Source organism: Calonectris borealis, chromosome 2 (genome assembly GCF_964195595.1).
Source record: "Calonectris borealis chromosome 2, bCalBor7.hap1.2, whole genome shotgun sequence".
Lineage (NCBI taxonomy): Eukaryota > Metazoa > Chordata > Aves > Procellariiformes > Procellariidae > Calonectris > Calonectris borealis.
The window spans coordinates 132,227,973-132,252,338 of record NC_134313.1 but is presented as its reverse complement, the minus strand read 5'-3'; the positions used below and the strand labels follow the sequence as shown (position 1 = coordinate 132,252,338).

The window sequence follows — 24,366 nt, the reverse complement described above, 5'->3', positions numbered from 1 at the left end:
TTAAAGAAACATATAATAAACAGTGGTGTTCAGTTCTTCTTTCCAGTCCTTTATTTGAGTAAACTAATTACATAATTTTTTTTAAGTAAGTACCTTAAAATGTTGTGGCCTAAATTTGTAAAGGCAGAGCCTATGCTATAGACAATGATGTACAGATACTAGAACATCTAGACCAAATTGTGCTACTATCCAACTGTCAATACATATGCATAGTTTTAGCAGAGGACCAAAATGATCTCCACAGTCTTATGAGGTGGGTGGAAAACATTGCAGACACAAGTTAATGCTGCGGATACACTTAAGAACTCCAATTTTCTAGTGGGATACAATTATATATAAGTTTTGCTTTTAAAATAATTTTTTACATTACAGTAATTTACACCAAAGCATTTTTATGAAAAGCCAAAACCACAGCCAAGCCCAACCAGACAACATAACCTTGCTTGAAGGAGAACATATCTTTTTAGCTGTATTAGAAAAGATATATCTTGATAAATGCTTTCCAGCAAATTCATGAGGGAAGCAGCTGTCAGCAGAGCGTTAGAAACCAATGTCTGAAAATGCAGCGTTTGGTTAACAAACCTTGGAGCCCATTGGTCCTCTTGTACCTGGCAATCCCATCACACCCAACTCTCCCTTTTCACCCTAAAGGGGTCAATAAAGACAGTTATTGATTGTGGCTCTCTGACGAAGATATGTTTGAATGTATTTGAGACAAACCTGACCTTGGTGTAGGATTGTAGTCAGAGGTCTATATTGCAATTGTGTTCTGCCTGAGTCCTCATGTTATCTTATTCTTCTATTTGCATTTTCTTGGGTGTGTAACCTGTGCTTGAATTTTGCCAAATGCTATTAAAGGACATGCAAACAAATTAGCAGCAGCAGTGCATCCTTTTACTGCATGAAGGTGCATTGTCTCTATCCAGCATCACTTCCACTGAGTTGCAGAAAAGAAAGGTATTTTGCTGCAAGACTTTATGGCTTGGGGAGGCATAGTCACTACTTTTATCATAGTTCTGAGACATCATGTGCTTTACAGTGGTTTGGAGCCAGTAAATCATGAAAAGGCTTTACAACAACTTCTCTGCCTGCTGTCAGCTAACTACATCTAGGGTGAAATACAGAGTAGTCCCTGCAGACATGCAGCAGCCCTACCAGCAGAATACAGTTGGCTCTCATTCCCCTTTGGCTTTCACTGTCCTAGTAGTGGAGAGGATTTTCACATTGGCTGCTGCCCCGGCAGAAGTTTAGAAAAGACTTGAAGAAACAAAGTAGGAGAAATAAGGATTGGACCAAGGCTGTGTCAAAGAAAGAGAAGACAAATAAGGAGACCCAGCTGAAGAAATAGAAGACACAGAGATGGGAATGAGAAAAAAACCCAAACAGCAGCTTACTGGAGATTTACAGCAAGAAGAGGATGCACCAAATGACTTTAGTGAAGATGAGTATCAGGAGTTTGGGAAGATCAGAAATCAGAAGAAGAGAAAGGAAAGAGAGACACGACTGATGGAAGTGAGCACAGAGACTGCTAGCCTCTGCTTGACTGGAGCCTTCATTGACAGGGAGGAAACCGAAATTTATAAAGACCAGAAGAAATGAAACCCATCTAAAGAACAGAGGAGACAGGTATCAGAGGAGACAATAAAAGCAGAAAAATTGGAATCAAACAGCAAGTAGGACTTGCAGTCAAAGTATAGGAAAAATTATTACTACTGAATGTGAGGGATGTTTCTAGAGTGTGATGAAAAAGTGTAACAATAGACAATAGACAATAAACAATAACAAAGAGGAGATAAAAATCAAAATTAGGAAGACTTCATAAATAAAACTAGAGCTTATATAAGGAAAGGCCAAGCGAAAGAGTTTTCTGACTGCTGTGCTCTCAGTAATCAGACTGTGAGAGACCGAGGCAGTTGAACCTTCCTTCTGCCCTCACTGCTCCCACTGTGAGAAATCACAGCACGCTGCATTTTGGGGGACACCATTTCTCATCTCACAGTTCAAAGTGAACTTTGGCTCCTTTTTTTGTACATAGTCTCTTGTTGCTTGTCTGTATAATATGATGTTCCTCATCTAACATAGCTGTGAAGAGCTTGAGGGTCTGCTTTCCAGGTGAGGCTTGAATTCAGAAGTCATTTACTATTATTCTTGCAGTAGCAAGAGCTACTGCACCACATCCTCTGAGGTGGGGGCACCAACCTTCATGGAGCAAATGAAGAGTCAAAGATTTACTGGAAAATGCAGCCTCGAACTAAACATTGTGTGCAGTCCTTTTGCCTGATGCATACTGGATTGAAGAAAAGCAAGTTATCTCAAAAGTCCTAGTAGAAACTTCGTATACTGTGGCTCCTGTGAAGAGCTGTATACCTTTTGCATAAGGTAATGCTCAGTAAATGACTGTCCTGCAGCTTTTTTATGAAAAACGCAGATGAAGCAACCACTCTGCAGTAGCAAAGCATGTCCTGCCATTTCTTCTGCTGTTGGCTATGAAAAATCACAGGAATGAATGTTTGTTTATATGGGAATGAACTTCAAAGATGTGATCAGCGATCCACATGGTTTGTAATCTCTTTCCCCTGATACCAGCCCGGTATTTTCCCTGTGATCGCATGGGCACACAGTTACTCTGCCAAGAAGTACACATTCAGGCAAAGTGTTCATCATAAAGAACAGTCATAAATTTTTGAAACACTGATTCGTGTGATTGTGAGACACCAGTGGTTATCAATGAGTCTTCATTAGATTGACTTTCAATTTCCCTTTCATGTATTTTAATCAACATAAGAAGTGCTACAGGTGCTAGGCTGAACGTGAAGTAACCTAACCCTAGTAAGTACAGAGTGTCCTTGCACTGCTGCAGCTTCCCAGTCTCCAGCAGATAGTGGTTTAGAGACTTCCCAAGACAACTGTTGTGTTCAGATCGTGATGTTGAACAGGTGATCCCATGTGAATTTTAGTCTTACCTTCGGTCCTACAGGTCCAGGCCATCCTACTGGTCCTGGCATCCCAGGGACGCCTGGGGGACCTGGTCTACCCTTGAAAGGAAAACATCAGTTACAATGATTCGTGTAACATCATTCCTGCACACAGGCCTCCGCTGCAGGCAGCGATATGGAGGAATATAGTCTTTTCAGGAAAAGACCTGCAAATGCTTCTTTACCTTGTTTTTAATGCAAAAAATACTATATTATATTCATAATACAGTTTGTGTTGATGCTACTGAATGAAGCGTGGGCTTGCAGAAATGCCAGGTTATACTGGTTCAACTAAGTAGATCAGCTACAGCGTAAACCTACATGCAGTCAAAATAATCATCCTAAAAGCCCAGTATCAATAACTTAAATCCTCTTTTCATTTAATAGTACGATGTAAATCAAAAAGACCTGCATGCGCTGCATATCAGTACAAATCCAATTTACATTAAGAACAGAACCAAATCTTTAATTACAATATTCCTATTTTTATTCACTATTATTTTTATTCTGAACGTTCTCATATTACTAGCTATAGTTGCTCTTTATTAGCTACTATATGACTAGCAATAACTACATACATACAATTATTTATCTATTTTAACTACTGCGTGTAAATCACTCTAATATCTCCTAAAATGCTGCACATTAGTGCTATTCCACTGTTTTATGCTGCTTGACAATATGATTTTAGAAATGTCATCACGACATTTGGGGCTAAGAGTGACCTCCCATGAGCCAGACAACTTTTAGCAGGAGTTACACTGTTTTATTTCCAACCTGAGCAACTTCTCTTTTGGGACCTACTAGTTTTTGTCAGGAGAATAAGTACGCCAGTGTTTGAGGTTTGCACTCTCTTGTAGGTTGGTGGGTAACTCTCTCTGAGACATTACTGTTTTGGTCGCTTGAATTTATATAAGTAACATTTTTGTTTACTGCAGGGCATTTGCAATTTAGATTAAAGAAAAAGACCTCTTTCGTTTATATGTTTCATATTCATTTGAATTACTGATTGGTAGGTGGTGTTAAAATTCTTTGTATAATATTAGAAGGGTGTTAACATCCTTGGTATATTATTAGAAGGGTACTTCTTTTCCTGGTTAGTGACTACCCCCTGCATATCTCTGGTTTCATTCTGCATTTCTGTCTTCCTTTAAAGTTAATTACATTAAATGGAGGCACTTAACGACTGAGGTAACGTATCCTGTTTCATCACATGTAGGGGCACATATTTTTGACGATATATCATGGATCATATGTCACCAAGCATAGGATTGTAGTCAGCATATTGTGTTGTGCCAAAACTCTGTAAGTGTAATCATTAATGGTTATTCCTCCTTCTGGATTATTTGGCTGAGCCTTGTCTTGACTTTGGAGGAGTAAAAAGTTCGACTTTGCTTTGGGTTTTTTTTAATACACTTTTTATGACAGCTCCCATAGTCTGCTTCCCCTGTCCACAGAGACATAATTGAGGTAATTCCCCACTCTGTTTTAATGGTCTGGCCAGAGCCATATGCTCTTACTGAGGGAATTTGTCGAATTCAAACGAGCTGGGACAGCTCTCCAAGCCAGAGGGCCCAGCTTTCCAGCCCTGTGTCCAGAGATCCCTACCACCCATCCTGGGTTCCAGGGGAAGCAGCACAAACAGGTTAAACTTCACCATTAGCTAATTTTATTTAACTATTGTCTGCACCCCTCTCTGACAGCTGCTATGTGTCAAGCATTAGACCCGTGTCTGAGACAGCACCTTCGTTCATACCTTTCTTCCTGGCCTGCCAATCTCCCCCTGCCAGAGAAAGGAATACGTTAGTCTCATAGGCACCATACGTATTGGGAATATCTTTGTGTTCAAGACTTTACTTCCAGAGGTAAAATAAGAAGAATTACTTTAGCAGAGCTCCTTGGCCTTTCCTGTGTTTTCAGCCCTAAATCTACAGTCACCCTCTTAAATAGCAAAACATGTAATTACGTGCCCAGCTTCAGGTATAAGGCTCTTTAAGCATCATCATGGAGCAAATGCTTTGCAGATCTGAAGCCATAACTTAACATACAGACCACTTTTAATATCTGAGCTGACCCGTACAATTAACACTGCATATGAGAGCTCTGCTTATCACGTCCTCCCAAAGGGACTAGGCTGTCAAAGGCTGTTGGGTCAGTAACATCACTGACTTGTGCACCTGAGATGCTTTCTTAACGCTTACTGTAGACATAGGTAGCTATCATGAGAAGCCATAAAAAATATTTCAAGATTGAAAACGAACACTGAAAGATGATTTAAGTTGTAGCTTCAAACCAATTCACAGCTTTACATTCAAATTAAAGCAAATCCCCACATCCAAAAGGCCCACCATTGACTAAACAGACAAGGAAAAAAGTGAACACAAGCCCTCCCATCTCCTTCCTCGTCCCCTCAAAAACATACCAAACTCCATAACACAGACACTTACTTTCTCCCCTTTTGGTCCCATTATACCAGGAATTCCTTGTGGACCCTAGGGAGAAAAATGAATGCATTAATAAGGAGGCACTGGTTGCCTTCCCTCAACCCATGGCCCTGTAGGTGTCTCCCGGGAACAGTGTGAACCCCCAAGGTTGGGTGTTGGATGTGGTGTTTGAACATGGCCTCTAAATACCAGGTCTGTGCCACTGCTGAATGGCAGGCTGGAGAGTTGGACAGACATGAGAAGTGCAGGGTCATCTTCCAAATGAAGAAAACTAGCAAGAAAAAAGGCCTGGGGCAAAGGAAAGATGAGAAGTTATCGGAGTCCCGAAGAATGAGTGACAATAAGGACACGGAGACACCGCATCAGCTGGCAAAGGAGGTCAGCCAAAGGGGTGGTAAGGGAAGGGGCATAAAACATGTGGGATGGGCTCTGCAGTGCGGGATGCGCTGCAACACTTCTGAATCGTGAAGATATTTCTCTCTCCCAAATGAGGCTGATTGTCCTTTCAGGAGACTTCTTAATCCAGGGAGACCTTGAACCCCATCTCAGCAAAAAAATCAGAAAAACACTTTTGTTTCTAAAATGCTTCAGTTCACAGACCACCTTTTATTTTTGAATGACTAAGGAAAAAAATCCCATGAGCCTGCCTCAGAGGAGCATTAGATTCACCATACAAATCACTCACTCCAGGTTTGGATCCTGGCTATCTTATACTGTCCAAAACGTGACACAAATTGTACATGAATAGAAGCAAAGTGTACCCTCAAATGCAAATTACTCCAATTATTTTAGTCAGTAGAGTTATTTTAGATTTTTAACAGTGTAAATCAAAATGCACCCTATTAGAGTCAGAGCCAAATTTTATCTTTTTTTTTTCATTTTACCTTAGGTTATACATGGGAGGAATTATGCTCTGAGTTATATCGTTACAAATCTAATTCTCCTTCTTATGAAAAAGTGTTAAAATTCAGCTCTGAGTCAACAGTATGAGCTTTTACAAGTCCTTTGAAAGTCATGCAATCTACAGCAGAAAAGAATTCAGAAGTACTTCTTAGATTTTTTTTTTTTTGTAATGGTAGCATTTCTTTCCAGGTGACCATTGTTAGAAAAGTATTGCCCAGAGGACTGCTGGCTCTAACACTGTCCCATTATAACTCACAGTCCTGCAATTTATAATTAAAAATTCCAAAGCCATATTATACCCACCCTACTGTCTGCTGTTGCGATAAAATCTGCCAGCCTACTCTATTTAAAAATATTCTTGGAGGCATCATAGATCATTTGGTTGCAAGATTAATATTATTTATAGCAATGGACCTTGCAGAACAATAGAATTAATATTACTGTTCTTCCAATTTAAGTCAGAGAGAGTATTAAGAGGATTTTTTTTTAAAAAAAGACAGTCTAGCGAAGGCTGAAATAAAAACTGCTTCTTTCACATGTACTGCAACTCTGGATTGTGGCCAACCACACTGCAGGGCTGTTTCATAGTGCAGAGAAGACTTTTCTCAATGCAGGACAAGACAAACATTTCCCATCGCTTCTCTCCACACCTCATCATTCCCATGCTAAATGAGTCTGCCTCATCCTGCATCTCAGCAAAGACAAAATGACAGAACAGAAAAGTCAAGGTTCATAAAACTTTGTGGCTTTCACATTGCATCTTCTAGACTATTTACAAATACCTTCTGAAGTATCGACTTCTAAATAATTAAAGCTAAGCTCTTTGCCACATAACTGAAACCTTTACTGTGATGCACTGTCCTTACCGTGTTTGGGTGCTTGTTAAACTCTCAGGCTGCCAAAGCCTCAGCCACAGCTTTGCTGCAGTGAAGGTCCCGTGCCGTGCCTGCTATTAGGTGTACTGTAATAAAACCAACACCCAGGGGCCTCGAAAAAGATCACTGTCCCAAAGCACCAGGCACAGCACATAGATAGGGACCACCTGTGCCCCAGGAGAAACGGGAAGTACCTCTCCCTGAAAAGTTGTATTTTTCTTTGGAGGGAATCATAGAATCATTAAAGTTGGAAAAGACCTCTAAGATCATCCAGTCCAACCGTCAACCCAACACCACCATGCCCACAGCTACACGTCTTTTAAATACCTCCAGGGATGGTGACTCAACCACTTCCCTGGGCAGCCTGTTCCAACGTTTAACCACTCTTTCAGTAAAGATGAACTGGAACGGCAGATGGGAGATCTTCTCCACGCTACAGAGATGTTCACAAAAACCTTCCCCCTAGAGGTGGACCATTTCCTCAGAAGATTTCTGACCTCCCTCAGAAGATTTTTGAATGTACAAATTGTAGAAAAAGAAATGGGAGCTCAAAAGGCCTGACCCAAGGCTACCCAGCAAGTCAGAGGCAGAGATGTAGCAGGTGAAGTCAGGAGATCCCACATCTCCTGAATCCCATCCCATTGCCCTTCGGAAGCCCCTCCTTGACTCTGATCTGTACTGTGGGTGTTTGCCTTCTCAGAGATGTACTCCACTAACATTCAAGTTCATTGTGCCTCTTGTGCATCCACTCCACGGGCTCTTTCCCTCACATAAAGGACAACAGAGTCTAAAGCAAAGAAAAAACTAGCGAAGAGCCTCTGAAGGAAGTGATGGCACCTCCGGGATTTTTGATGGGTGCTACCCACTGTAAAACTCCACGAAAATGAAGGGTGAACTTGAAAACTACTGGAGTATGCAAGGCAGGGATGAGAACATAGGGTAAAAAGCCTACATGATTTATGCATAGTCATAACAAAATGAAATTAAGCCAGAGCTTGGTATTCCTATTAAGTGGTAAAAAGCACTTACAGAAGATGTTTTACAGCTTTGTAAAGACCTTGGAGCAAGTGAGAGAATGATGTGGTTTAATCACAAATGCATCACTCACCTGGGGGCCAGGCGGCCCTGCAGGGCAATGCGATTTGGGCAGAGAGGAAGCCTGTATTATCTGGAGCTCTTGACACAAGTCTTTCATATCCAGGGCAAGCAGCTTCTACGTAACATAAAACATACGAGTGAACACGCAGCCATATGTAGCCAGTTAGAGAAATGCATAAATTAACAGCCACCCAATGCTACAGCCTCAAGAGAGTTTATTTGCTTCCTCAGGGAGAAGCCTAGGGTTTGTCGCAAGGTTGTCTTCACGGATGCTTGAACATTAGCACTTCAGCATAGCGTCCTGCCCCACGCTTCCTCCTCCTCCTCCTCTCCCAGAGGCACGTCGCAGCCAGGCTGGCACACGCCCCTCCGAGCCAGCGTGCGACCCTGACCTATTCTTAGACCTGACCCTGCTCTCTCTGTCCCACTTTACAAGTAGCAGCTCCTCTCCAAAAATAGCATCTTTGCTCTAATAATATACGCTCAGCAGGGGTACAGGCAGCGTGAACTTCGCTCCAGAAGATACTAACCCGTAGGCATTCATTCACTGCAGACCAGGGCTGATGCCTTTAAAGATCAATGAATGTCTAATCTTTTGACTTCAAAATTAGGCTTGCATGAGTAAACTGGCTTATTTGTGTCCTGTGACGAAAGTAATCTCCCCTGGAAATGCAGACGAACACTGAGCCAGAAACACTGGGTTAACACAACGGATCCTCAGCTTCTGAGTGAAAAACTGTGTTCCAGAAAAGCTCCAACTAGAGACTCCAAAGCACAAACTGCTCATAGTGAATTCACATGGCTCCCATCCTCCTAGTAACTGCTTAGTTTTATTTTGTGGTTTTGGGGCAATATGGTGTGAAGGGTGATTTTATACTCAGATTATTCTCTGGGCTGCTTGGGGCAATCTCTGGAGTCCTGGTCCCAACCTCATCCTCACTGAAGGAGTACACCGTATTCCTAAGGAGATCTTGTCTCTGGGTCTCCTTTCTGTGGAAACCAAGGCACAGGGAAGGGAGGGGATGAGAAAGGGGGAGGCAACTAGATTTTAATTTGAAGGGAGTAGCACCCTGAGCTCAATCTTGATACCTTTGAAGACAATGGGGGATTTTACACTGTGTTTTTTCTTGGGTTAGTTCTTGTCAGACATCTTACTAATCATTACTTACATAACATTAGCAATAATTGCAGTATTTGTATATGGTAAATGAATAGTAGAATTAAGAAATAGGAATCACTGAGTAGGTAGAAAATTCTTAATGTTGGGATGTAAAACATATTGGAGTTAACACACCCTGGCAATAAGAGTAATTGGGCAAACTGCTATATCATATACCCATTGTATCCTGTATGTTGCATATGTTAACCTATGTGTATGGATACATATCATATAGAGCAGGTATGTGCGTAGGTGAGTGAGTGAAAACTCCATACCAGCAACCCAAACACATCTTTCTTTCTGCAAAATGAAATGACGGGAATAGATTCCATAGGAGGATTTTGGGACCTTCATTTCACCTTCTGGGTAAGGCAAATGTGATGCAAAACAGGGCACATACATAGTGTACACCCTGAAATCATTGTGCAGGATGGAATATTGCCTTTCTGTCCTTACTTGGTTTATTGCATTTCCATTTCCTTTAGTTCAGGATTGCCTTACTCTAAGAAAGTTCCCAAAACAGAGTAAGGAGAATATTTTAAGTTAATTGAATTAACTGCCTGAACAAACCCAGCCTCATTTAATCCTTGATCTATTTGAGATTTACTTCAAGCCCCAGTCTGGGAGGTTGAATGATTGGCCTAACAGAGCCATATCAACACAGCCAGATGGGTTTGCTGAATGACACCGTGAAGCAGTGCTTGGGAGGACACTTCAGTCTTTGTCATACATAAAAAGTCATGTAAAAAGAAGAGGAAGGCTCCCGGGCCACACTTACAGTGCTCCAGCTGTGCCTGAAGTACGGTGGTGGAAACAGGGGCGGTGGAGGAGGGCCGAGGAGGCAGCACGCTCTGCCTCTGAGCTGTTTCTTCTGTTCCAAACAAGGGAGATCTGTTCAATACAAACACTCGTCCATTGTCTTGAACACCACAAACATTTCTTACAGAATAAGAGAAGTTTTCATTCCACAGGATTTTCCTACATCCTGTGTGCATTGGTTGTAACACTGTAATCCAAGCAGGGATTTAAGAAACCGGGTGGTCCCTTAAGTCTATAAATCCTTTTTGTGCTTGAAGGCTATGCAGAGTTTTAAGCTCTTAATCTGGCTATGACACAGGCTGATTTTGGAAAATTTCAGATGGGCAACATTAGAAAATAGATTGAAACATTTCTCTCTCTCTCCTCCCCATTCCAAAAGTGTATTAGAAATAGCATTATCTGGTTCCTGTTACAGCCCGCGTGCCACCAGGAAGCCTTCCCTGTTGTTGCCCACTAACCTTCCCCGTGGACCGAATCGGTTCAGGCACTTCTGTGATAACAGAGTGGGACGTTGTTCCACAGCACATTTGCTTATATTTCCCCTGGGACTGAAATCAGGTTGCCTTATTTCTGATTCGTGCATCATCACTAAGAATAAATACTCTGCAACCCAGATTTAGCAGGTAGCTTTGCCACCGACTGGTAAGGTAGGATCTCAGTTGTGTCTGGCAATGCATTTACCCTTTTCTAAGACAAAAACGTCCATCAACAAAATAAGCAGCTGTGACCAAAGATTAACAGAGAAAGGATGTGAAGATGATGCATTTATACTGTCTTTTTTCCTGAATCTATTTACTCCTTGGGTAATACACAACAAACTAGGGTGGGGGCCTTCTGCAAAGGTTTGGCCAAGGAAAGCAAATATTTATTTATGTTTGTTGGTTTATTCCTCTGGCTAATGGCAGCTGGAATGGGTGTCTGTGAATTGAAAGGTGGCAGGGAGCCAAATACAGTAGGAAGAAAAGCCCATGGTAAAGTATCTGGTATTAATAGAAAATCTTCAAATTAAGTTTCTAGGCAGACAAACCCAACAAAATTGCTAGATTTGTGTGCAAATCAATCGCAGGCTGGATATTAGTCACATCTCAAGGTAAGGCAGATTTTCTAAGGGACAGAGTTACTTCTAGTTTTTCAAATGTCTCAGAAAATGTATTATATCAGTTCCACCATCCCATGTTATTGGGACAGCATTTCCCTCGGTCCTGATGCACAAAAACCAGCTGCCCAGAGGAGTGTGATTCAGCAGCATTCAGGGGTAGTTTACGTTATCCAGATTTTTTTCTCTGTCAAAACACTATTTGCGATGATATCTTTGAGACATGAGTCAATTAAAATCTGAAAGTATCCATAATCCTCTTTCTCAACTTTTCCTCACAAGTATGAAACTCGACCAAAAACTTTAATTTAAGAGAAAGACAGAAGATTTATAATAAAAGATAGAAATATATTGTTTCATTTAAAGGTTTAAATACATATTGAAAATGCCAATGCTCTTTAAAAAGTAGCAAAGGTTTGAGTCTGCCTGTCTCCAGTTCGCACAAGCAATAAAATACAAAGATATGTAGAGTTAAATTCTGTACTGGTTTATCCTGAATTCAGTCACTCTTACGCAGATGTAACTAAGGTCTTAAATTCTTACCACACATACTTCTGTGGTTATCTTAATTTCAGGGTTGTATTTGAACATATTCCATTGGGACTAAATTGCATATTTTTAAAGTAATGGACAGCTTGTAATTTAACAGGATATAAAATGTGGTCATTATTTTAATTTAGGCCATATTCCAATATCATCACTCTTTCTTAGTATTACTTTATTTCATGATCTAGCTAAATTTCAATAGCATTATTATAATTCAACAAGAATAAGAATATCAAAGCTGGCCCGATGTGGCTTAGTTGCTAAGAGATAACTACCAGGCACTGTAGTGTACTGCTACTAAAAAAAAAAAGAAGATATTAAAGCGTTGTTCTTTAAATATTTTGCAAAGATAAGATTAAATATAGATATACATCTATAGCTTTAATAGGATACTTATCATGTCCTCATGAGTAAAGTCAAGTCCTGGGCTATAAAATACTGGGATTTTCCTTTTTTGGCAATGAAGTCTGAAATTCTGTGGAACAGATTTTATTGTGAAAAACACTTCAGCTAACCAAGTTGATAGCAAAACAGCCATTGATTTCAGTCGTTATAGTCTTATTCTAATACTACTGTACCACAAGTTAAGGTGAAACCCAATTTTGGTTTGCTGGTATAAACAGTGATAGCACGTACTAATCTCAATGCGAAAACAAGAAAAAAAAGGTATCTAATTACTATTACTACTATATAGAATAGATATCAATTATACAATGCTGTAGGTAGTTAATATTTCAGGGGCTCTATCATTAATCATGGCTATGTTCTGGAAGGTGTACTTGTAAAGAAAATATTTAAGAAAAGGCTGGTCCTGGACCCAAGGACCTCCAACACTCAGGTATGGCAGGTGGATACGACAGAAGAGGGAGCAAAAAAACGAGTGAGTCACAGAGTGACTACAGGTATGACTGCTATAATTTGATCTTCCAATAAGCACTGCATTTCATTGGTATGGATTTTGTAACTGCGATAGATCCAAGATGTACAGCCATTACAGTATTGGCTTGTTTTGTATATCACAAAAGGGTTACCTTGACATGCTTACATGCTCTCTGCAAATGCAATGTATATTTTTAGGTTCCAGGTTACCTTTGTTTGCTAAACACAGCTTCAGAATACTCCAGTCCCCATCAGTGGAAAAAATCTCAGCCCAAGAATAGGACTGTCATAGTTTTCTGTGAAATGTGAAGACCCTGCCTACACAGAGCGCGTGTTTACATATCTCATGTGGAAACTGCTCTTTCAACAGCTTCAGTATCAAACAACATTTTCAATAAGAGAAGGAAAACAAAATGAAAAACTCCTTATAGGACTTGTCTAAGTGGCAATTGTTTTCAGAGAACATAAGAATTATAATAGTCAGCTTTAAAATAGAAAGTCTTTATCATTTTCAAACTCAAATTATTTTTACAGTCCAGACTATATGTTAACCTAATTCAAGAAAGTGACTGTATAAACCTATGGGTATACTGGCAACGGTTGCTTCAGAAAATAACATATTTTAGATAAGCTGTTGCAATGTTTCATTTTGTTCCTGCAGACTGCTTGCATCTGACCATAGCTGGAAGTTGGGAACTCTGATCCGAGACGGTCCAACGCAGAGGCAGAGAGAAGCCTTCACCCAGGCTGAGTCCCCCAGAGTGGGGCTCATAGGTCTCTTAGCCTTCCTAGAGCTGCTCCTAGAGCTGACCTTCAACCCTATGAACCCCGCCAGATGCATCGGAGGTACCAGCGAAATGCTGTCCTGGGTTCAGGTTAGATGTAGAGGATTTCATTGAAAAAAATCGTAAGTAAACTGTGAAAGTGACCTTTATCCTAAAATCACAAAGCTGTAGGCCAACTGTCAGGAGGAAAGGACAAGAAAGAAAAAAGATACTTAACATGTGTTTCCCTTCCTATTTGCGACCACATTCATCCAGCAAGCCCTGACGGGAAGCCGAGCTGCCATCCAAAGGCTTGTCACCCCGACAGCAGTGCTGGTGGCCTGCCCAGCTTGTGACGGGCATGACTGCTAGATGGAGACCTCTGATGGCTGACATCACAGGTTCTTCTCCCGCTTGGATGGCATTCAGAATTAATAATAAATGAGCCGGGCAGGCTGTTCAGCTAATGAATGTGGTTTTGGCCAGCTGAAACTGAGACTTTTCATCTGCTTTGTTGTCATTCATTCAGGCTCCTCTTACCCTCCTTGCAAGGAGAGCAGCACACCATGGGCAGCAGCCACCCGGTACCATTCTATACGTCAGTTGCAAGGTGACTAAAGCTCTTTTTCTTTTTAAGTTAGGAAAGTTTAAGAACTTGTCAAAGGTGCCTTTTGAGAGCCATACAGGTCAAAATCCTTTATTTACAGAGCAGACGCAGGTTTTACTCTCTCCTTTAAAGTCCCAAAGACATGCACCAGCGTTGACAACACATACTTTAAAAAAGCCTTTTACAAGGCTTTGTGACCCCAAATGTGCTATAAGCACATATAAGCAGAGCCGGGAATACAGACTGGGTCTGGAGATGGGTCAGGTTAGCAAACGGTCTGCTTCTCTTAGAACCCTTGTGAACTTTGGCCTTATGGTCGATGGCCTAAATATATCTTTTCCTATGTAAATATGCCAAGGAAATATATCAATGGTGCCTGCGTGGAGCAGGTGGTGACCCAGGAAGCTCCCATGGGAGTTTCGGGATGAGACGTGGGACTGCAGCTCTCCCTCACTTCTGGTGTCCTCCTGCTTGAAATGGGGCTTCAGAGTTTTTAAGGAACAGAGCAAAGCTGATCAGAAATTAATTCCCTATCCTTCTGACAGAAAATGAAGAACTCCAGCCAAAACCTTGCAAGTTTCTTTTCAGCCAAGAAAAACTCATAAAAATTTTAAAATACTCTGTTTCTAATCCCCAAAGTGACTATGGGCTGTGGCAGCAGTAACGTGTACTTTACCAGCTGGCGCACACTCAGAGCTGTCATAATAAATAAATAAATAAAGGTATTAAAAATCAGTCGAGCTTCAGAAAACTTGACAATAGCACGCACCCTGGCACGCTGCCTGGACGGCGGATCTCGGTGTTCCCCCGGCCGGAGGAGCGAGGACGCTCTGTCCTCTGTCCCCACCCAGTATTCAGCCGGCGGCCCCCAGCACTTCCCGCGTGCTCCCCGACAGCGAGGCCCCAGCGAGCCCCTCGCAGCCCGGCCGGTAACTGGTAGGTGGCTGCATCTTTGCAGGTCAGCCTTAGAAAATACTGCAGAAATGGCAAGACACGGGAAAGCAAAGGGACCTGTGAGATTTCTAAGCAGCAGAAAGGCCTTTTACTCCCTATGTGCAAATATTTCAGGTATTTAATCTGTGTGTATGTGCATGTACGAGGGCAACACATATGACATTATATACTGTTCTCTCAGATTGATTGCAGAAGGAAAATTCTGAAATCAGTACAGAAAGAAAGAGGAGCATTTGCTTAGGTTGGCTCTGCGCTCCAGTTTCACAAGAACATGAAAATCCCAATAAAATCTGATGGGTGGAACACTTCAGTGGGTTATAATACGGGTTTATAAAATATAAATATATAAAATAAACCCATGGCTTATAAATCCCAGTAACCACAACAGGGCTATTTTGTGCAATTTTCCTTCTAGTGCCTTCCATTTGCAGAGATCCAGAGCTGCTAAACGATGTTGACAACTCTATGTGCTCCCCTTCGGTGCACGAGAAATCGAGGCACTGAGAAGTTAAGCAACTCCCCCAGAGCCACGGATGACTCAATTACAATACCAGAAACAGAGTTCCAGTCTGGTAAATCACAGTATCTCATCTCAGTCATTTTATGAACCGGATTATAAAACTCTGGTTTGTCACACCAGAACAATATTATATATACTCTGAGTATTAAAGCCTAAGAACCTACTACAATCTGTAGAAAAGCCTGAAATCCTAAAGATTAACACAAGATGGTTGCTGCGTCAGTCCCAAAAGACTTCTACGTGTCATTCCCTGCCACGCAGTCCTCTCCCACTTTATCTGCGAGATCAGTAGCAGCAAAGCCAAGAGACACCAGTGCCACCCTTCTGCAACTGCAAGACCATAATCTGTCAGGGCTGGCATAGATCAAACGTGTACTTGACTTTGATGTTGCTCCACCGTATGCTCAGACAGTCCCAGACAATCCCTATGAGACTGGGGGTGTTGCTGTGTGCTCAGAAAGGCTTCAGAGAAATGCCTTCAAACTCTGCTTTGAAACTTTGCTGCCATGGACTAAATTAATTCCTGATGACTCCCTCACTGCAACAGATTCACAGCCCAGCTGACTTTACTCTCCTGCCTTCACAAAAAAGAACTCCCTATTGACTCGATATTGTAAAAAGTCATTACACTGTAGTTTCAAGAAGCTAAAAAAACCCCATCAACACTTTTCCCTGGGTAGAAGAAAGCTGAAAATGTAGCACTGCCTTCTTTAGACAAAGCATCTCCCTTTACTTGTGTGCATTCCCCAGGCGCATGTATTTATGCATATACACGCTTGCTAGTTCCTGAGAAAAATGGTTAACAGCTTTTCTCTTCCCTCCCCACTGCCCCAGTCCTCTTCTGCATTCTTCCTATATCCATCTTCTCACCCCAAATGCCCTTTTACCATTACAGTCGTGTCACTACAGAAAGCATTCCCCCAATTTCCTTTTCATTAAAGCGGTGATTCCTTGGAGAGGAGAAGGGAAGAAACAGAAGATCTAGGTTGGGGTCTGTTAATTCCTCTCGGGTTTTTCTCTCTCGCCTGTTTCTGATCTTCCTCAAAGAATTTCCCCTAGAATTGAAGGGCTTTCCCAGTTCTCTTCTACCTACTAAGCTGCGGAATGAAATAGGTCTCCTGGACGTGTCCTGGGTGAGTCCTATGTTGCATTACAGCTGAATGTGCCCCCTGATTTTGCAATCACACACTATCCTAGCAAGTGTGTGAGTTAAAGACTGCAGGGATACATGGCCTATCTTGACAACAAACTTCCTCCTGTATAAACACAAATGATATTTTTCTATTTTCTAAGTTTTAGCTAAGATTAGCAGTTTCTTTTGCTGCAATCATGCTGCTGGTGCTCCTGTGCCAGTACAGTCCACCCACGGGAAGCCTCTGCGTCTGATACGAAACAGATTATAAAAACCAAGGACGCTAAAATGCAAAGTCACAGACTGTTCCCTTCCTGTGCAGGGGCTTGGTAATATTGACAAACCCACAAATGAATTGTCTAGGAGCCTACAAGCACTATCTGTCTACAAGGACATAGGGAATAAGCTGATTTTACAGCACTTTGCATTGCTTGTCAGTGGAGCTCCCATCCTTTCACTGAAAACACCTGATTTTGAAATAGCTTGCTTTGCTGTGCTGGAATATAAGCCTCCACGTTCCAGTCTGGTGAAAACAAAAATCTAGTATTCACCAGCACATCCAATACCTATGGACTACAGATAGTGCTATGCTCATTCACAGCAACGATACAGCATGGACAAGCTTACTCGAACCAGTTGGGATCTCCATGCCAGCTGCAGCATCGCTTCCAGCTGAGGTTCCCTTTCGAACTGTCAGAAACATTCACAGGTTATAGAAAAACCTTCAGATCAGTTACTGCGTCCTTCGCTGGAAAGCCAAGCCAGCACTGCCTCAGCTCCTGTCCTGACCTCTGGCCCTGGCAGCTGGAGAACTTGTTCACCACAAAACAACTACCTGAAAAATACTGGCTTTGCTTGGGTTGTGTCTCCAGAGGAGCTTCCACAGTCTCAAGTTGGACAGCTGCCTTACTTGTAACAGAAATGTCCCAGAAAAACAATCTGAACTGGCCACCGGTGTCATCCCAGCTTCCTGCACTTCAGGAGTCCAGGTATCAAACCTGGCTTCAGAATTTCAGGAGGTCTCTGCTCCCATAAGCTCACCACATGAAGCCAACCAAATCAACCTTTATATTAAACCAGGGGGAACAGGGGAATGCAGGGAGGACCACGTGGTCCTTTGACATGCATTTTCTTGAGCAGGTGAACATTCCTTATACTCACCTTAAGTAGCATTTCACTGAACCCTTTCCCTTCATTTGCATTATAGTCACTGAACCTTTTTTGACAAGCTGAGTGCTTTGTCATCCAGTAATGCCACAAGCAGGTCAGAAGCCCCTTTCCTCTCCTGCATGCAAGACCCAGGGCTGTATTTACGGAGCCTTGCCACCACCAGCTTCCTTCTTCCTCAGTAGTGGCTGCGTCCTCTTCTGATTTTTATTTACTGCTGCAAGGCAAATGCCACAACGTCCTGAACTGCCTCTGATGTCCTTTCCTTGTCCCTCACCCACAGGATCAAGTGGGCTTCTACTCATTGGTCTGCTGCTAATTTCACAGGACCTCCTGGGGGTCCTTTGCTATTGCAGCTTGCATCGGTCTTCCCCTTGCCCTTCCTGACACGAGTCTGGGGGCAGGCACGAAGGGGTGGACAGGCTGTGCACCAGCGTGGCTGCTCTGCCCTCCCCTGACTCAGCACAGGCAGCTGCACCATACGCCACCAAAGAGGGGTCTACGAATCCTAAGGTAATTTCATCCCTGAGTATTATCCGCATTGACCTGAGCAGGAAACCCAATTTGCGATTCTCAGTTTGTATCTACCAAGGGAGAAACTACAGATAAAGTCAAAGCATGTGCTTCTTTAATGTAACTGTGTTTATAATAAAGACCCATTTACTTAAAGCAACAGTAACCACACCATACTAGACTGTTATTTTGCTACCAGTCCAAGCCTTTCCCCAGAGGCTGTTCAGGAATTTCAGCTGAGAAGGGTAATCACTACACAACCCTCCTTTTGCCTTATCTTTCTAGCCACTCATTTGGGCTATCAAGTGCAAATGGCCAATCCCAAGGTTATTTTTTTCTCTCAGGCAAAGAGATATTTCGTTGAAAGAATCTGTTGCCTCCCTTTCAGGCTTCTGGGAGCCACAAACAAGACAGAAATCTCTTAAATGCCCAGCCGAGTCCAGCCCCAAGACCTTTGCCCAGCCAGATGTACAGGCAGGTGATTGCCTTTTGTTATGGCCAATGATACTTTGCTTTCCTTCTCCTAAAGAAGCTGTACCCTTTGCCAGTGGCTCATTTCCATCAGGAATTTTAATTTAACCAAAGCTTTCCTGCGCATGTGTGTTCCATGGGAAACGGTGTCAGGATGCTGGGCACCTACTGGGCCCATGCTGACTTTCCAGAGCAGAGCCAGGCTTCCTTCCCTGGACTGATATTTTTGCTCCCCAAAGATTCACCTCTGCTTGCTAGTCACCCTTGGGGCTGTTTTCCCAGTAGGCTCTGGCTGCTGCCTTTGAGAGCCTTCCAGCTTTTACTGTTGGTCTTATTCTAAATTCCTTCTGCGTCTTTCTTACTCCTGCAAGCTCTCTGATAATTTTTTCCCTTGTGATTTTACATAAATAAATATTTACAATTACTCTCCTTAGAAACGAAAAACATCCCCCTGACATCTCTGCTGTCCATTTTGACAATATTTATGGTTCCTGCAGGTTGTTTCATTAGAGGAAAACAAAAAACCCCGATGATGGGGTCAGATATCCCTTTTACAGAAAGGCAGCCAGGATCCCGACTCCCTCGATGTCAGGAATCACCACTTGGTTTTTTGTTTTCTCTCTCCCGCTGTTTCTCTCACAAATGCACAACGCCCTCCCCGCCCGGCGCAGCAACGCAGGGGGTACCGAGGTCCCCTCCCTGCGCTGCCCAGCCAAGGCTGTCACCCTGCACAGCTCCTCTTCCCAACCCGCCTTGCCCTTCACTGCGGCTCTTACTGCTCCAGGTGTCGGCCCACAACAAAGCTGAAGAGTTTTCTGCAGCTATCCCACACGAGGTCTGGTTGCAGGTTAGTATTACACCTTCCCGATTCAAAGAGGTTGTGCCACCTGCCCAGTGAGACGTGGTGTTCCTTTTCTTTGGGAAAATAATGGGAAAAAGGCAAAGAAAGCATGAAGAAAACTGCCAATAGCGCTCAGATATTACTATTCCATTTCATTCCTTTCAATTAATCAACCATATTCTTTTCATAGGGCTATGTATCAATATTGATCATAGGAGAAAATTCAATCGAGGGACACGTTTGTGGCATGTGTAAAAGGCAGTTTGGGTCAGAAGCAGCATCGAGATACTGTTGTTCTTCTCCAGCTGTTGCTGCTAATTTAAATACTTCCCCATCTCTCTGCAAAACCTCAGAAACCTTCAGCCTGGATGAGTAGAATAGGGGAGGAGAAGGAACGAGGGGGAGAGGAGAGAGTCTTTCTACTACCTGAATTTGGAAGGTGGCTTCCTTCAGGCTGATTCTCACAAGGTGCAGACTGGTTCATGTAATCCTACTAAAAATGAGTATAAAATCCACACCTAGTTTTCATCACGTGAGTGCCACCTCCTCAAGTGCACAGTGCAGGAACCTCAGCAGAGCAGAGCTCTGAGAAATGGTTATAAAGGACACCACAAACACAGTGGCGTAAAGGTGGGACACGACAGGTTACCCTGAAGAGAAACCTGCTGTCTCCTGGAGGGTTGAGCTGCCCACCCCTGGGGGCCTTCGCTGCCACGTGGAACCACCGCCACATGCTTGAGCGTGTTGTAATATTATTCCCTCAAGCATTTCCTCCAGAAATGATGCTTCAGCACCAGGAGACTCAAGTATTTGGAGCTGACATTCAAAATACTTCCAGAAACAACGATGCGCTGTTGCTTGAGGCTGATGGGACTATAAGGTGGAGTTGGCAGCAAAACAGACAAAGATCCAGATTATTCTTCTTTCCCCAGTTATTCTACAGTTTTCTCCCCTACCGGTTGTTTATCTCTGCTTTCTAATTACTGTTTTGTGACCTGTTGCTATGCAAAGATGTATGAGGACAGAAATAAAAGTACTTTTAGCCCAGAAGTTTTCAGACATACCTGGAAAATACCCAAATGTATTTTCCCAACTATAGGAAAGACAAGTTGTCGCTTAAGAACATCCTCACTGTTAAATGTGATTAGTTTTAGAATTTGCAAGTACAGTGCTGAAATCCATTTTTTAAATGTGAAATTACATCTTGGTGCCAGATGCAAATAATTGACTCAGTTGACAGTCACAGAACATTTGAGTAACCATTAAAATAACTGAGAATTTAAATGGAATTAATTCCCCTTCTGTACCCACTGTGAGATTTCTACCAGAAAATAGAAAACTTGTTGCTTTTTTCTTAGGAGATGCTTCTTAAAATGCAGATGCAATCAAAGCACTAAAGGAATTTTTTATTATGTCATTTTTCATACCAAATAGCCCCGATTAGCAAGTAATAATGGCACACAGGTGTGTAACAGCTCCCCAAAGTATGGCTTTAATCCAGCCCTGCGGTAGTGGGATTATGACTGAATCATCTACCAGATGTTATTTTTTCCACATACTATCAAGTAAACATTTACAATATGTTTGTGATAAAAGCCTTGCTAAGAGCTTGCTGGGTATAAAGGTAATTTCAGTGGCTTGGCCAGAAGAGCTTGGCGCGGGGCTTTACTGCGGAGTGGTGCGTGGGGCAGCAATTTGCCTGAGCTGCCACACTGGGAACCAGATTTTCTGATTGGGTTCACATCTTCTCCGAGCCTGAAACCAGAAGCTGTCGGCCTGCGGGGATGGAGGAGGAAGGGACCGTGGTCGGCTGCAGTGGCTGCCTGGGGAGCCCTGGGGTCTCTCGTGGGCAAGGCCTGGGGGCTGCACCATGGAATATATTCTACTGCAGAATGGAGTCTGGCCCCAAGAGCAACCAGGCGGCATCTGCTGCTATCAACAGCCAGTTTCCAGGGTTTTAGGCATAGGTTACTGTTTCATGACATGATATTTGGCTGGAAGATTAGCCTGCCATCTCCAAGTGCTCTTTCTACTTTGATACTATACCATCCTTAACATTAAACCTATACGTGTGGCGCTACCGCTGTAAAATATTTCTGTTACTGTGCAATTATTGTTATTCTATCTCAGCTTTCTCACTGGTGCAGAATTAGGGATTCAAATGGTTTTCATAGCTCCTTGTTAACATAGCTGTTGATGAAATACTAAAGTACCCTTCTGCCCCAAAGCACCCATGTGGACAATAATAGGCTATGCACTTTGCTTCATATTTGCCTCTTCTGCTATGTTTTCAGCAGAAAGGGGAACTTCCCCCTCAGAAGAGAAAGGACTTGTTTGTTGAACTGTTATTTTTTAAGAGAACAGTTTAAATGGCTTCTCTAGACACACAAGTGTGTGCCATAGGAGAAAGGCCAGGCCATGCAGGCAATGGAAACATGAAATCGTTGTTTGTCTGGGTGGCATCTACAAGCGCCAAATAAATGTAAAGCTCTTCAAAACAATTTTTGAGGTCTAATAACTTACTTGGTATTGCAAAGCAATTTGGAATATATCAGAGAAAATAAATCTTGATGATTCCTGTACCTCAGCATTAACTAATTCAACATCATGGAAAAAGCATATCCAATTGAACAGAAATTATAACAAATGTAAATGCTTTTTAGCATCCTATAGAGCTTAGCAGAAAAAATTATTAGTTCCTAAAGGTTTGAAAGAATGGATTAAATTGTTTTTCAAAGGATGTACTTCTTCGAACATTAGGATTCTCTAGATGTTATCTTACAAACTATCTGAAATGACTACAGAGCTCTAATGATGGTGTTATTAAATGCTGTAGAGCTTTTCCCCAAAGGATATCTGCATTACTCTTGTGGTCCTCAGAATCTTATTATTTGAATAAGAATATCTTTAAATGAATGGACTGTTCTAACCATTGGGAATGAAATACAGTGTACTTACTCTGCACATTTTAAAAGATTTTTAAAAAACCTTTAGAAGAAATCATGCGTACTGTAACTGTTATTTAGCACAGAAATCTATCATCTCATACAAGCGACCCTCCTGATCACCCTTCTCTTTTAAATGCCTTGAATGTAAACCATCTGGCTCTGTGGTGACACCAGAGACTTTAGAGAGAGAGAGAGAGAGAAAGGCCATGTCTCTTTAGATTCACGTTTAAGGTTGATTTTATGTACAGTCTTAAAATGTGCACCCTTTTGGTCACTGTCTTCATCTGAAAGACACAGGGAGGATCTGTAGGTATAGCTGACCTTGACCTACAAGTCTTAGGTGAACCATCTCAGATTTGACATTGAAGGAATCTAGGATGTTAGTTAGAAGCATCTCTGTTGACAGATACAGAGTAACGGACAGAAGGTGGGAGACAGCAATTTGCCATAAGTTGGTGAAAGGAGGGATGGAGTCAGAGCCCTTGCCAACTTTCCCCTTCCTTTGCACAGAACGTGGCTAAAGGAAAGTCTTGCTGATGAAACTGTAAAACCTATTAAATGGGATTTCCAGTGCCCTGGCTCAGCTGACACCTAATTTGTTTTGCCTTTGCCTAGCAGGGATTTTCCATGCAGTGGACTCTTGTTTGCTATGTAAGTCATCCGAGTATTTGTTAGTGTCATAGCCAGAGCCAGATGATGTTTATTCTGCTAACATCCAGTCGGACTCCGGCAGCGCTCATTGAGGTCAGGGCTTTATTTATAGAAGCAGATATACATTGAGATTCATTTTCTTTCCCTTGCTGTAATCTACCTAAGCTCATCCAAAATAGAAAGAAACATGCAGACATGCAAGTAATATACTAATTGGGCCAGATCCATGAATTAGCACAACACCACAGAAGCCAGTGGAAAAAAAGCATTTTAGAGCAGCTGAGGATCTTGTCTATTATTTCTCCTGGAGAAGGGAAAGGAGGGGTTTGGAACCAGAAATAATAAAGCAAAAAGCAAAAACAACTAAGCAACAAAAATGTCCTGGCATGTGGCAGAACAGGTCTGCAATGCAAAATTCCTCCACCAAGATCTGCAATTGAAGTATTATTTTTTTTTTGATCCTGCGTTCCCGATCTCCGGAAAGTGCAAGAAGCAGAGTGCAGAGGAGAGCTCCAAGCAAGGAAAAGTAACAAGACTTAAAGCAATTTACCTGCTGAAACTGAGAAGACATTGTCAACGTACGCAGTCTGAGATAAAGCAAAGCAGAAGAAAAGCTGCAGGTAAGATCCCCAGACAAGCGGGCTGAGGACCAACATGCTGGCTGCGCCCTGGCAGGTTCCAGCTCAGAGGCGCAGGGCTGCTTTGGGGATCTCTCTCTCTCTCTACCCTCGCTCCCTCTCTGCCTTGCCTGCTCTCTTCCTCGCTCTCGCCGTGGGATGCGTGTGTGTGTCTGTGTGTGTACGTCTCCCTCTCTCTCCCCCTCCTCCCCGTGCCTTTAGGAAGAAAGAATGCCAACCATTTCCCATTAAATCTTCTCCTTACACTAGACAGGGTTATATTTAACTCCTGCGCTGGATCAGTTGCCCCTATTGTGGACATTAGCTGCTAAAACTGGGGCATGGGGGATTCTGGTGTTGCTAACAGAAGCAAAAAGGCACTTTGGA

The 24,366-nt window shown here is 42.4% G+C and overlaps 1 protein-coding gene across 1 annotated transcript in view; it reads right to left on the bottom strand.

The window, feature by feature from the left end:
• Nucleotides 1-24,133, bottom strand: part of COLQ (collagen like tail subunit of asymmetric acetylcholinesterase) — a 44,490-nt gene extending 20,357 nt beyond the window's left edge. Inside the window, exons 1-7 of the mRNA XM_075143479.1 lie at nt 23,913-24,133; nt 10,233-10,345; nt 8,306-8,410; nt 5,423-5,467; nt 4,732-4,758; nt 2,964-3,035; nt 583-645 (exon numbers count right to left, since the gene is read on the bottom strand). Of these exons, the coding sequence (XP_074999580.1) occupies nt 583-645; nt 2,964-3,035; nt 4,732-4,758; nt 5,423-5,467; nt 8,306-8,410; nt 10,233-10,345; nt 23,913-24,018 (531 nt within the window). The 5' untranslated portion in view covers nt 24,019-24,133. The remainder of the gene's footprint in view (nt 1-582; nt 646-2,963; nt 3,036-4,731; nt 4,759-5,422; nt 5,468-8,305; nt 8,411-10,232; nt 10,346-23,912) is intronic.
• Between the last annotated feature and the right edge of the window lie 233 nt (nt 24,134-24,366).